The 13,974-nt window shown below is 37.4% G+C and overlaps 1 protein-coding gene across 6 annotated transcripts in view; it reads right to left on the minus strand.

Moving 5' to 3' along the window:
- Positions 1–218: 218 nt before the first annotated feature.
- The window catches only part of TRAF3IP1 (TRAF3 interacting protein 1), an 81,146-nt gene continuing 67,390 nt past the window's right edge, over positions 219–13,974 (minus strand). For all 6 annotated transcript variants that reach the window (XM_059727160.1, XM_059727157.1, XM_059727159.1 and 3 more), the window contains 2 exons: positions 2,923–3,146; positions 219–2,231 (listed from right to left, as the gene is read on the minus strand). In XM_059727160.1, the coding sequence (XP_059583143.1) occupies positions 2,066–2,231; positions 2,923–3,146 (390 nt within the window). In that variant the 3' untranslated portion in view covers positions 219–2,065. The remainder of the gene's footprint in view (positions 2,232–2,922; positions 3,147–13,974) is intronic.

Here is a 13,974-nt window from a genome sequence, read left to right on the forward strand (position 1 = left end):
ATTTTTGATAAATACTAATCTCTCTGTTGTGACTTACTGGTAATGCAGCATAATGAAGGTATTATCAGACCAACAACAATTCACATTTTTCGCTGCCATATTTTTTTTCCCCAAAGAAGGGGATTAAAAAAAAAAAAAAAGATCACTTTCTTTCCCCAGAAAGATCATTTGAATACAGTTTATCAGTCTTTAAAATGTGAATTTTACAATCCAAACACTTCATAGAAAAATAGGTGATCATTTTTAATGATTTTTTACATAAAAGAAAAATAAGTTTTTGATACAATTTGATATTCTACTTTGTACAATTTTACTCACATACAATGCATGAATGCGAGTCTTGCACAAACAGTCCTAGCCATATTTACAAATGATGCAAAGCATACATGCAATCCTGAAGACTGACAGGGAAAGTCTGAAGATAAACCATGTTGCAAGCAAACAACTAAGACACTCACCTCCAAGTACCAATCAACATATGCATCACAGTTTTAGCATAAACAGAAGACTTGATCCTACTCTCTTTTAGCCTAACTCCATTTTTGGACTCATCATAAGGAAAGACCTGAACTCCACATCATATGAAGTAGTTTTTCACAGCTTTTTTTTTAGAAAAACATTATGGCATCCTAGTTAATGCGATTATTTTGTTTATACCAGTCACTAAAAAAAAATGTAAAGTAATAGTGTAGTAGAAAGAGAATATTCTTTTCAACCAACTGTACTATGTTATTACCTCAAAACTCTCATTATAGTGAGGAATCTGTCAATCAAGGGAAAAATGAGTAAAGAATCAAAATAACTTAAAGCTAGAAAGTGCTCACACACTAACATTGTTCTGTGGACAATTTAGACCATAGCTGAAGGCATTAATCTAGTCCATACTTAGCAAAAACAATGCAATGAACTGTTTAAATCCTTAATGCTTTTTTAAAATTTCTGTAGCCTGATGTCCATAGTTTGAAAGTGTATAGTAAATCACATTTTGCAGCAGTGAATACAAAAAAAGGTCAAGAAGCCACAAAATGCCCATTTCTCGACAAAAAAGGCAAAATGGTTTGGTAGTTTTACACAATAAATAATGGGAACATAAAATGTTATTGTAAACAAAAAAAAATCTTGAAAAGTGCCTAAAAGTTTGTACAGTGCTAGAAATTTCCATATTTCTGACGACTTTATTGCAATGATTTATGCAATATTTGAATAGGTTTTTTTCCAATTTATGAATTGGAAGGGCTGGGCCCTTACACACACCGTGCACTAGAGAGGTCAGTAGAAAAGCACTACAGACATCTGTAGTTAACTAAGATCAGTGGAATTATTCATGTATAAAAACTTATATGACCATGTATTTGGGAGGAAATGGGTGCTTAAATTAATCCTTTTCCAATGAACATTTGCAATAAAAATGGAATTAACACCTGTGCAGATAAAATACTTTTGATCCCTTGCTTGGTGATGATTGTATGGTTTCTTATATGGTTCCTAATAATATTCCTCGATAGCTATGAAAATATGACATCACCCTTGTGATAACATAAGGAGCTGTAAGTTAAACAAAGCTTTAGCTCTAGATCAATAAGCATTCTTTTACAGATTTCTTTTCAGGACTTGTAAATAATGGAAGGTATTTCAGACCCATCTGATTTGTAGGGATTTCAGACATTTCTGCAAAAAGAAAGAAAGAAGCTAAAAACATTTCTCACAACAGGATATTCCATTCCTGTTCAAAATCACCCAAAATGGATGGAGTTGGGGGGAAACATGAAGGTATAAGCTGCAGATATTTATAAAAATAGGCCAAGGAGAGGAAATGTGTTGGAAGTAAAAAATAACCAAACAACAGCAGCTTCTGTCTAAAGACATATTCAAAATAGGTATGTTGACCATTCTGTAATATCTGAGTTGTGAGGTTGGTTTTATCAGTAATAAGCTTACAACAAGTGAGTAGAATGTAAGAATATGAAATTGTACAGGTCACTGTTCTTACTAGCTTTATTTTTTTCCTTTACTGTCTTTATTTGGTAGAAATATAAATCAGGACAATGCTTCATTTTTCTCTTCTTCACCTTCTTGACGATAAGTTAATGCTAAGAACCATCTTCTGTATTTTTTCTTCCTTCTTTAAAATGTTAGCCTTCACAGCACAAATCTTGTCTTGCTGGTCCTTAATCAGCTGCTCCAGCTCTGCCAGTTCTGCTTTTAAGGGTTCCACAGCACTGTCAGTGATTCTGAAAAAGACAAAGAGCACATTTTGGAAAAAAATAGTCTGTTTTGCATTACCCATGCCTCTGAGACAGTACATGAAGTATTTGGAAATCTCAAAGATTTTCTAAATTGTACCCAACCTCCCCAGAAGAGAGAAAGTCTAGAGTGAGCTATCTGAAGGAAAAATGAACATGGACAAAAAGAATACTGCTGAAGATTTGCCCCAATGTTTTACTATATGGCTCACTGGCTAATAATAATTTTGTGCTTCAAACTGCTTTTTGCTTAAGCTTTACTTTCCTTTGTGATTATTTTATCCTCCCAGTCCATACTACTCTGTTTGTCTACTTTGCCCACCACTTGCATTCTTGGCTGAAATGCTGACTGCAAGCTCTCTGGAACAGACACTGCCTTTAGAGTGTGTGTGTGCATGTGCACGCGTATGTACACAGTATCTAGTACAATGGATCTCATGCATTTCAGATGCTTCTATCTCTGCCACATAACTCATTTCCCATAATGGAAGACCTAAAAAGATTAAAACTTGGGTTAAAACCAAAACTTAAGTAAATTTATCACAAACTATATTACTTCTTAAAGTAAGTTAAATTGGCTCTGCCTGTGGAAATACAGAAACAGCAATTTGGAACAGTAACCTCAGATAGCTTGAAATCAACTTTATTCCTAAGCACTCCCTCCCCAAATTTGCCTTACTTTTGCTCCTTTTGTAGAGCTTCAGCATGCTGCTTGTTCTCATGCTGCCACATTTGCAGCTCATTCTTCATGGCATCCATATCCTCCTGAATGTAGTCCATGATTTTCCCAAGCGGAAGTGCACTCCGACACAAGGTCTGAATAGATCCACGAAACTTCTCTATTTCTTTAGATACCAGGTCCTTCTCTTTTCTCCTGGCTGCTTCTGACAGAAATGGCTTCTCCTAATTTGATTGTTTAAAATAAAAAGGAAGGCATGAAGTCAAGAAAAGTGTTGAACATTTAGTAGCAACTAAAAAGATGGTTTTATAATGCCCAATGATGTTTTTAAACATGTTGCTTCTGGCAGGCTGGAATGAAGCCAAAGCAGTACTGTAAAGCAGCAAGCAGCAAGTGTATTCTCTAGCACCAACATTACATTTATTAAACCTTAGTTATTTAAAAATATCTGTAGATGTAAAGACAGCATCCTTGCTGCCTAAAGCAATACAGAATTGCTGATAACCAATCCAAGCATGAAAGACTATTTTCCTTATTGTTCTGTTCCAATGAAGCTACCTTCTCTGCAGCATCCTCATTCCTGGCTCTGCTTTCAAAGATCAAAACGGTTTTGCTTTTTTAAGTTGTTTGAGGGCAGTGATAATACGGCAAGTGCAAACCAAGCACCCTACTGCCCACAACACACTGGCCTCCACTGCAGAGTATAGCCGTTACCCACGCATTCCAATTTGTTTACTTGAATATATGGGAGCTGATTGTCCAAAAAATAAAAGCCCATTCAAAAGGATCAATTGAGCATCAATAGGATGCAGAGTGACAGGAACAGCTGTAGAAGTAGTCAAAGCACTAGTGGAAAGTAGGTAAAATACAGCCAAAAAAAATCAGGATCAGATACAGATGTAGGAACAACTGAAGCAGAAACCTATGGACATGCAGAAAACTAGGTTTTTAAGTAGACTTGCTCTGTTCTGGGATTACTACCTGTTTGCTCCACACTTGCCCCCTACCCTTTTCTCTCTTACTCTATCCTTCAAACCCCTTTCCTTTTCTTTTCATTTACTTGATCCTTTCTTAACTACCCAATACTTATCCCCCTTCCCTCCAACAGAAAGTGGAGCATGAAACTTACTGTCATGTAGTACAATCTGTGTTACAAAACTTCTCCCATCCTGGGTCTCTTTCAAGTACTTTGCAACAAGGATGGCATTGCACTGTACTGTGCCTGGCATAAGGGGACGTGATTCTTGTTTGGCACTTAGGTACTACTATAATGATGATGATGATCATCATCATCATTATAATCCTGAAATTGTAACTGCTAAGCTCTGTAGGAAGGTGAATGATATTCTTTTAAGATGGTACTTGTGAAGAGGCAGAAGTACCACAGATTGTGATGCTGGCTACAGCACAATATACGTGCATCATAAAGTGCATATAATATTATCTTTCTTCTGCTAGTGCTAACTTCTGTCCTTTTACAAATCTATTTAAAATTGGCTGGCAATCTGAAAAATGACAAACAGTGAAGATATTTTTCAAAGACTTAAACTGAGAAGCACTCGAATACATAGTGGGAGAAAACGGTACAGTATGAACCAATCTTCCCCCAGGCCACAGCCCTATCAACTAAACTAACAAGGAAAATACAAATAATAAGTGGATTCCTTAAGAAGGTAATACTTAACTGACTTCAGAGAGGGCAGGGGTCTGAAGAGTTTGCAGCAGCCCCTTAAATAGCTGGTCCAGAATAAGGTATTCTGAGTATTTGACATTCCTACTGAACAGAAGACATTAGTCCAGGTGATTTTACTGCGGTGCTTGTTCCTGGCCCTACTAGCACCTCTCAATGTCATCTGATATGGACAGATTCTGTAAGAACTGAGGAAAAGAAGGATTCCTAGAGGAATGACAAAATTCTTATCCAGGCAGAAAAGTACTTAGCATAAAAGAGCTTATCAGCTCACAGCTCATTCTAGTCCAGAAAGCAGTCCCTCCGTTGCCTGATCTTTACCCCATCCCCATTAAAGCTGCTGGGATGGTCCTTCATGATAAAACCTAGCACTTGAGACCCAATAATTAAATATGCTGGTGGAAAGAATGAATTGCCTAAATATCATGCCTGTTGAAACTGGCAGGAGAGTGATGACGGAGAAGATCTGGTATTTATAAGTAATTATACATGAAGTTAGAGGGTTCAGATGGATTGGCATAGGCAACATGAAGCTAATGCAGCAGGTTGCACTTGTTTATGTTTTGTAAAGGTACAAGTAACAGTGCAGGTACCCAGCTCCAAATGATATTCAGCAGGAGATGGGCATAGAAATGTCATTTCCGTTTGATATTCCCTCTACTGGATATTTGAAATCTAAGTTACCTTGTTATAGCAAGTCTGGAGGAATCAAGATTTAAAAAAAAAACAAACCTACATAAAAGGATAATAGGTGAGGTTTTTAAAGCATCTCCACAGTGCCAGGCACATCTAAAGTGGAATCAGGAATTAAGCAATACATCTCAAAGAACTACTGTTGCTCTAGAGTAACCATTCTTTTTTCAAAGAATTTAGGAGACAGGAATCCAACTGGCATTTAATGCAAGCTGGATACCTGAGTCCCACCTGTTCAAAATGGGATTCTCTTTGAATAGTAGTGTCCATCTGCCCTCTTCAGGCTATCATAATGACTGTAGCCAAGCATGAAAAGGACAGGATGCCCTCAAACAGGACTCAGTTCCTTCCCTAATAAGAATCCCTATCAATAGAATTCCAAATTAGAAAGGAAGGAGTGGTCATGGAAACTACATAAACCAAAATAAGCAACTATGATCTCTTCTTTGAGCAACAGTCCACAAAGATTACACTCTACATAGGTGACATTTAGTTACTGCAAGCCTGGAGATCAGAAATGGTTTCCTAGTTAAAGAGGGACTGCAGGGCAGTTGTAACTGGAACCTGGCACCCAATCTAAAAGAACAACAGAACAACAGAAATAACAAAGAACAACAGAAATAAATGTGTGACTAGAGCTGTACAAGGAACTGTACAAGTTTCTAATATTGATATATCACCCAAAGCAGAAAAAGAGACTGCTTGTATCTCAGTTGAAAGGATTACAGAACAACCCAAAGAATTCTTCCTGGTAATGTGGGCAGCTACTGGGTGGCTGGCTACAGGTCATCCTTTAACCCTTTCTGCTAATGCCACAAACTTGAAGAGGATCTGTCCAAATAAAAATGAAAAGCCCTAACCCAATTTTGAGTATACAATTTTGTATTACATGGGGTAGAATGAGGATTTGGAGGAAATGAAATAGAAGCTGGGCTAATTAATTAAAGTGGGAATCAAAAATTATTTTGGGAAGCACCTTGGGATGAAGCCCAAGTATGTCTTTGTTCTTAAGCAATACAGTTGGCAGAGGGCCTGGATTTCACCCAGCCTTCTAGTAGAGGTAACAGCCATCACACAGGTGACAAAAGAGAGCAAGTTGCTATGAAAAGGGGTCCCAAAAATCTAGTGATGGCATCTCAGGCAGTGGGTTCAGGCAGATTGGTTCACAGCAAATAACCAGTCTGATATTGGCAGTACTGAAGCAGTCAAAAGCAGAGGCTTCTGCTAAATATACGCAAAAAGAAAACATTTTATATTAGTCATATGTTAGTCTGGTGGAAGACTTTTTTATGCAGGAGAAGGGTTTGCACTTCACATAAGCAGTTACTTTAAACAAAGGCATCCAGTCAGCATTCAGGACGTCAGGTAGCTCAACATTGGGTCTGGGTGCAAGTTCCAGCATTGGCTCTGGCAAACTATCAGGAAGAAGTAGTAAAGCATGGAAGAACTTCTACTGTGGTCTGGAGAAGAAAAACAGCAAACCTCTTCTAAACACGGTGGGGTCTGGATCCAGAGTAACTGATCTATTAGTACTGTGTCTAATGAAGTTTAAAAACTAGGGTTTATAGATTATCTCTGTCACATGCTCCTAAAAGGAGACTAGTACCAAAACCAGACAGATCAGGTGACACGAAGAGTTTTGGAATGAGAATTCCCAGTGCAACCACTGCTACAATGTCCTCTGAAACTGCAAAGGGCACAACTGATGCTGAGAAAAAGACAACTAGTGACTAAAAGTTTGGGTGCCGAAATCTTTGCCAATGAATACAATGTCATCACTGAAGTCTAAAGTAATTTTCAATGTCCATTTGGATACTGGTACTAGTTACCAGTATAAGACTTAGAACTATTACACTTGGAGAACAAAGCCCAAGAAAGAATCTTGAATCTCTTACCTGAGATTATATAAAGTGACCTGCACCTTGAACTGCCAAAGGAGCTGGGTTCCTTCCTATCCTCTCTAAAATAACTGCTGGTGCAGAAGAAGTGTCCGCAGAGAGGCAGCTCAGGAGCTAGATACTGATCCACCACCTGGTTGCACTAAACCAGGGTAAGAGTGATCTGCTTCTGGTTTGTCTGATCTACCAGTAGGAGACTGCACACACTTCGAGCAAGAGCAGTTTGAAATATTGTTTCTCGGTTCTTAGGGTTCTTTTGTTGAATGAATGACACACACTGAGGTGCTCCTTTATGACCTCCCAAAACAAGCAAAAACAATGGAAGCAGACTATTGTTTGTGGGCAAGATGGGCAATGACCTGGAATCTCCCACTGCAGAAGATGTAGTCCTTTGTATGGAGGAGGAACTATAGAAAGAAAAACTATCTAGAGAGAAAAAGTTGCTTAAAGTCAACAATCAAAGTTTCTAATACTAATTTACTCCATGGAAAAATTAAGGTAAACTGTGTCAAACAGTCACAGAACATGGGTGCTACTGGTGTTCTACCTTGCAGACTCAGAAAATGAGGCCAAATTAAATGGTGGTCAAGTTTATCCTACCCCTTATAGCCTATGATACAGTGGCCACAAGGGAAGGCAAGCTGGGGATATGACTTCAGACACTGCTATGCAAAAACCATTTCACCTTATGCACGTGCAACACCATGCACACCTAGTATGGAATCTGCGTGAATAATCACTCAGAAAAGAAGCCCAACAGACTGTATTTAGCTCAGACAGGCGAATGTGCACCAAAAGTCACTAAATCAAAAAGACCCATCTGACCTTAGCTGACACATCGTTAACATGGTTATAATAAACCTGTTCCAACGGAGCTTTCCTACATTTCCAGTCCCTCCTGCTGATTCATCTTTCTTTCTACACAAACAAGGTCAACAGCCAAAGGGCTTGGGTTCTAACACTGAATTCTTCTTTAGTTAAATGTTTGTGCATTGTGAAAGTATATTTGAATTCATTTTAGTTCTTTAATGTACACAGGAAACTAGAAAGATATTTAACATCCTAGCCATGGGATCAATCAATTACTAAACACAGTTCCTACAGTCTATGTAAATACAGAGGTGGCAGTCTGTGTGCATCTCATGGGGACACAAAATCTCCCATACTGTCCCCTACTGCCCTCCTACCTGATTGGCCTTTCTTCCTATGCAAGCTGTGGATTGTTTGTTCAGCTGTGTTTGGAGGCAGCAGGGACTACTGCCAAACACATTTCAGCAGCCTTTGGCTTACTGATGAACTCAGATATATATTTTAGAAAAATACTTCTAAGTTTTTAAGACTAAGATTTACTTACTTCTGATGCTTGTATTTTACCACACACACTGTGAATGAAAACTGTGGGACTTTTGACTTTACTGTGATTTTATAACTTTAAATTTGTTTAATTAAGAATCCAGTTGAGGCAATGAATACCACTGAACTTGTGACCTTTGCTTCCTAAGTCACTGGAGTGCTACAGGAGTGACGGCTAAATGGTTAAAAATAATACCTGTTTTAATTCCTTTTAATTTGGTCAGTACTTCTCCCTCAGAAGCAGGTGTTTCATTACATACTGTACAACTTTTTAAGGATACTCAGGTACTTTTTCCAACAGCCAGTTTGTTCACTCTCATTTGTACTGCAAAGTTGATAGTATTGCTTTCTTAACCAGTTTTGTCCCCCTGAGCTTTTTAGGGGGAATGTTCAAAGAGAGATTTTATAATGCTTCACTATGTTGGTGATCCCCATAAGGAGTTGAATAAATGATTTTTGTCAGAGTTAATTTCGTTTAGTCTTGCAATCAATAAGGAAGAAGGGCTTTGGCCCTAGCAACAGAAGGCAGGCAACCTGGACAACATGATAAAGAGTCTTGCACTCTATCTACCTATTTGGGCTTAACCACATTTGAATTGTAATACAGTACGTGGAATTTTCCCAAGGATCTTAACACATCCTTGGGATGAAGGGACAGTGGGTTTTCCTCCCCATGACATGCTTTATTGAACCCCCTGGGGACAAAATTATGTGAACACTATTGTCATGAAATCTCTGAATTTTCTTATTTTTAATTTTACAAGGTAGCAGTTCAAGACTATTTTTCTCCTGTAACAATAAATTATCACTCTAGAACCTAGAAGTTAGAGCAGCCATACAACTGGACATCAGCAGCAATGGAACAAAAGCTCTCAAAAATCCACCTGGATAAGTAAAACTGCTACATTTAAATACGCTGGTAAATAGATCAGTCAATAAATTGAGATCTTATACACTAAACACAGCTTTTTGAAAACTTGAAAGTAAATAAGACAGTGAAGGAAGACCTCTTCTTATATAGGTACATTAGCAGAGAAAAAAATAACCCTTTAAGTTTCATGTACTCACAATACACTATTAGCTGTACAATGCAATTTTTTAAAACTGGCATTAAAAAATAGGACATTTAAGGTTAGCTGACCTTCCAATTGACCCACGCTTTCATTTTCCTTTTCTTCTTTGTTTTTTAAATATCACGTTCAGTATCAAAGTCCATGGAACCATATAATGATTTAGACCATCTTTAAAAATAGCAAACGGTCAATATCTCAGTAGTCATGCACTATACTAGTGATTCCTAATTCAAATTCTACTGCAGCTGGACCAGTCTATGTTTCCTTCTTTTCTTTTAGCACCTCTATTATGAGATGTCACTGCATCATGTTATCATGAGCCTGTAGACTGCTGAGTTTTTGACAGACAACTGTTACTGTAAAAAGCAAAAGGAAGGCTGCCTACTGAATAAAACTAATTTACAAAACACAGAGTTACATTGCTATTTCTGATGTAATAGGTATAATTCAGGTAAAAATTTGCTTGGGTCTTTCTTATAAATCATTACAAAGCCACATGGGTGGTAAAATACTAAATGCCATCTCTGTTCATTTTACGCAAATATGTAACAGCGTATATATTCCATTTTAAGGAAAATTCCAGAATCAGAATTGTTCCAGTCTATGTTGACCATATACCTCTACCAACCCACATTCACAGAAGCCCAAGAATCAATAAATTATCCTTTTGTAAAAAAATATATCACATCTATATGCCCAATGTGCCTCCTTTTCTTCATGTTTTTCATTAGGTATCAAGATAAATCTTTATTTTGGATGCCTGGGATAAAGGTCTGCCTTTTCATTAACGTCAATCAGAACAGAATGCAATATGGAATTGGATTCAGGGATTTGATGAATCAAAAGTAGAAGTTTTGTTTCTCTATCAGTAAGGAGAAAAAGATCAATGGTACTAGGAATAACAGGGTTTACTTGTCTCTAACTCATCAATGATAAATTAATAAGCTTTATGGGTGCACAGCTCTGCAAATGGCTTATTCACAAAGCATCCATTTACAATGTCCATGTTGTTAAACAAATCTGAAATTCCTGACAGCCTAAAAAGTTAGGAAAGATGAAATTTTCATTTGCTTGTTAGGTTTATTTCTAGTCAAATGCTGGCTAGTTAATTTTAAGTACAGAACTTGTTGGTTTAAATTTAACGGCTCTTAAACAGGGATCAAAGAAAAGCACATGCACATAGAAACAAATTACTATAAAAGTTAAATGAGGACTAGAATTCAGGATGTCAACAGTGGATACCCAGGTACACACTGAGGGGCAAATGTCACAAGTTAACTTCCATTCACTGTATTTAGAACATGCATGTGGGCAGTTGCCAGAAGTATCTAATACACTATAAGTCTCCACCCTTTTTTACCCAGTAGTAACTTGTTCGTGTGTTTATGCACTAAGTAATTAATGATTTCTACAGTCCCTTTCAATATTCCAGTATGGCTTCTTTTACTTCCATAAAATACTTTATACTTTTACAGAATCCAACCATTTTAATACACAGAATAAAAGAAATCTAATTTTGGGACAAGCATTTTTGATCCACTTGATACAAAAACAAACAAAGGTGGGTTTTTTACTGTATAAAATATTTTTTTCATTATAAATACGGTTTGCTTTCCTGGTTTTTACAGCATCTACATTTCAAGTGGATTGCAATTATCCACTAGGGATCACCACAAGAAACCTGTTCACAGAAATGAGAGGAAAATAGTATATGTTAAATCATATCTCAATGAATAGGATGCTTTCTCTGCTCATAACAGGTATCAAGTTGAGCAGAAAGCCAAGAAGCTAGGGATACAATGTTCTCTGCCACGTAAATTATGAAAGTTAATTTTACTATCTTCTGAATTGGAACCCACAAAGAAAAAAAAAATAATTTCCAAAAAGAGCAGGGATATTTCTTAAACCAAAAAATAAAAGAAACCCTTGCATTAACACCTGCAACGTTTATAGTAGTATATAGTACATTTTGTACACTTTGCAAAGTTTATACAGAAGAATAATTTTTTTTTAAATGTGAAAATAGCTCCCAAGCTCAATTGTGCTGTGTTAATCTTAATATGTAGGATCTATGATCATTGATCTAATTTCTAGAAAAGTTGGCATCAAATTTGAAACACCTTCCACAATGTTCAGCCAGGGTTTAGTAAAATCTTAAGACTTGAACCTCCAAACACACCCATAAACAATTCTAAAGGTAGCTAACTATATGAATAAAATGTATAAAATTGAAGTGGCAAATATAAATCAGCACTAATTTGCAAATTGTGTAGTAGTTCTAGATAACACCTTCTGCATAACACCTCTATGATTTAGCTTTTCCTCTCCACACACTACTGAAATTTGATCTATATTTTCATTACCCTGAACCTCATATACTGCAACCTCTTCCTATTTGGGCTTAATGCCCACATTTCTCGCTTATATCCATTCAAAACAATACTGCAAAAAATCAACTCCCTGGCTTGCCATTTGTGCCAAGAGAAAAGCCCTTCTCCAGGCATGGAAAGAGAGCGAGCATACACCATTCAAGAGATTTCTGGTGGAAGAGATCTGGCTCTTCCTCAAGAAAGTTAGAGAGATTCTGATAGAAGATCTGAACCCTGCAGGGAAAATTTTCCCTCTTCCTGCCAATCAGCAGACCAGCCCAACCACATCTGGGCTGCACACATGGTGATTTAAAAGCTAGGGGCTGCCCACTGAGAGCATGCCCCCTTCCCAAGCAGGGCAGAGGACAGGCTGTCAATCAACATGCTCTCTTAAGGGCACGGGTGGCCCAGGGAGCAGGCTTCTAGTGCCCCTTGGCCAGAGAGCTCATTTGCACAGCTCTCCAGCCAGGGGGTTAAAAGACATGTATGCTTCAACTCCTAGGCTATTTTTCTAGCAAAAGAAATTCTCTAACATTCTTACTGCTAGAAATGAACACTTGTCTGTGGCCTTTGACTTTATTTCCCTTCTCGCTGCATCCATTCCCTAACTATCCCTTTTCTATTGCAACACAAATTACTTCTCTTCACACTCAAACCCCCTCAGGGCTTAGCTCATCTTACCCATCTCATATAGCCTTGCCTATGTCAGTGAAACAAGCTTTCCATAAGCAGAATGTTCTTACATGGGACTCCCAAACTTTCTTTCAAGACACTCTTTCCTCTTTCAAATAAATCTTATAACTCATTCCTGCCAAGGTGCCTAAAAAAGCTTTAACACTAGGCAGCTGATGTTCCGTGTACCCTTCTGAGTATCCAGATATAATGGTTTCATGTTACCTTGCACCTCACCCTGTGCACTTGGTGTATCCACCTGTTGTATCATCTAAACTGTATAAGCTTTTCAATGCAGGGATTACCATTTTTATTTTGAGTGAGGACCATTTGTGTGCCCAATTGTGAACACACACACACCCACACACATGAGCTAGGACTTGTGACTGAGGTCTTTAGGTATTATTTCAACACAAGCAGTCAATAATATATACAAAAACCTTGTTTCCACATCCAAAACATGCAATGCTTATTTAGTGATTACATGGTATTTTTAAGAGATGTGGTTACAGTGACGTGGAACAAGGAAAACCAGCAAGACTGATTCGAGTCTCTTCCATTAACTTGATTTTTTCATCCAGTGATATCATAATGAGAAGTTAATCAACCACATGCAGGCTGTTACATTCAGAAATGCATCTGTTATACTCGTATCAAAAGCATGTCACCAGATTTTCTGGAGCTTTATATATTAACTAATATCTGAGCATCACTATGACACATTTTATCTTCAGTATGGCCAGAGGGTAGATGCATTCTAACAGTTAAACCCCATCATAAGCATTCTCTTAGGCTACAGATAAGTTTGAGCTTCCAAGGAGCAGCCTGCATCACACCACTTGTTCTAACCTAACTTGACAGGTTACTAAATGCATGTGCATTCACTGCATCATGCATGCAGTTGATGAACTAATGCAAAAAATCTAATTTTTTCTGAGGAACTTTAAGACTAAACCAATATACAGATATATCGATATATGTATATATCTCAATCTATCTTGCTAGCTAGCTATATCTAGACAGATATAGATATTTTAAGTGATAAGATTTTTTAATGTTTGTGGTGAAAGGTATTATTATATAAATGATTAAACCAATGTCATTTGTTCCTAGCAAAAACCTCAATAAACTGCCTTTAAAAATCAAACAAAACAAAGAAAAGAGCTGCAAACCCTCTTGGTACTGTAAAGATGGGAATACTGTGATGACACTTGCTGGAAACATAATTTAATAGCCTGCCTACATTTTTCACATATCAAATAAATGGAGTGGAATACAAAGTATAACATCTGTTTCTTTCTCTG

Source organism: Alligator mississippiensis, chromosome 4 (genome assembly GCF_030867095.1).
Source record: "Alligator mississippiensis isolate rAllMis1 chromosome 4, rAllMis1, whole genome shotgun sequence".
NCBI classification, from domain to species: domain Eukaryota; kingdom Metazoa; phylum Chordata; order Crocodylia; family Alligatoridae; genus Alligator; species Alligator mississippiensis.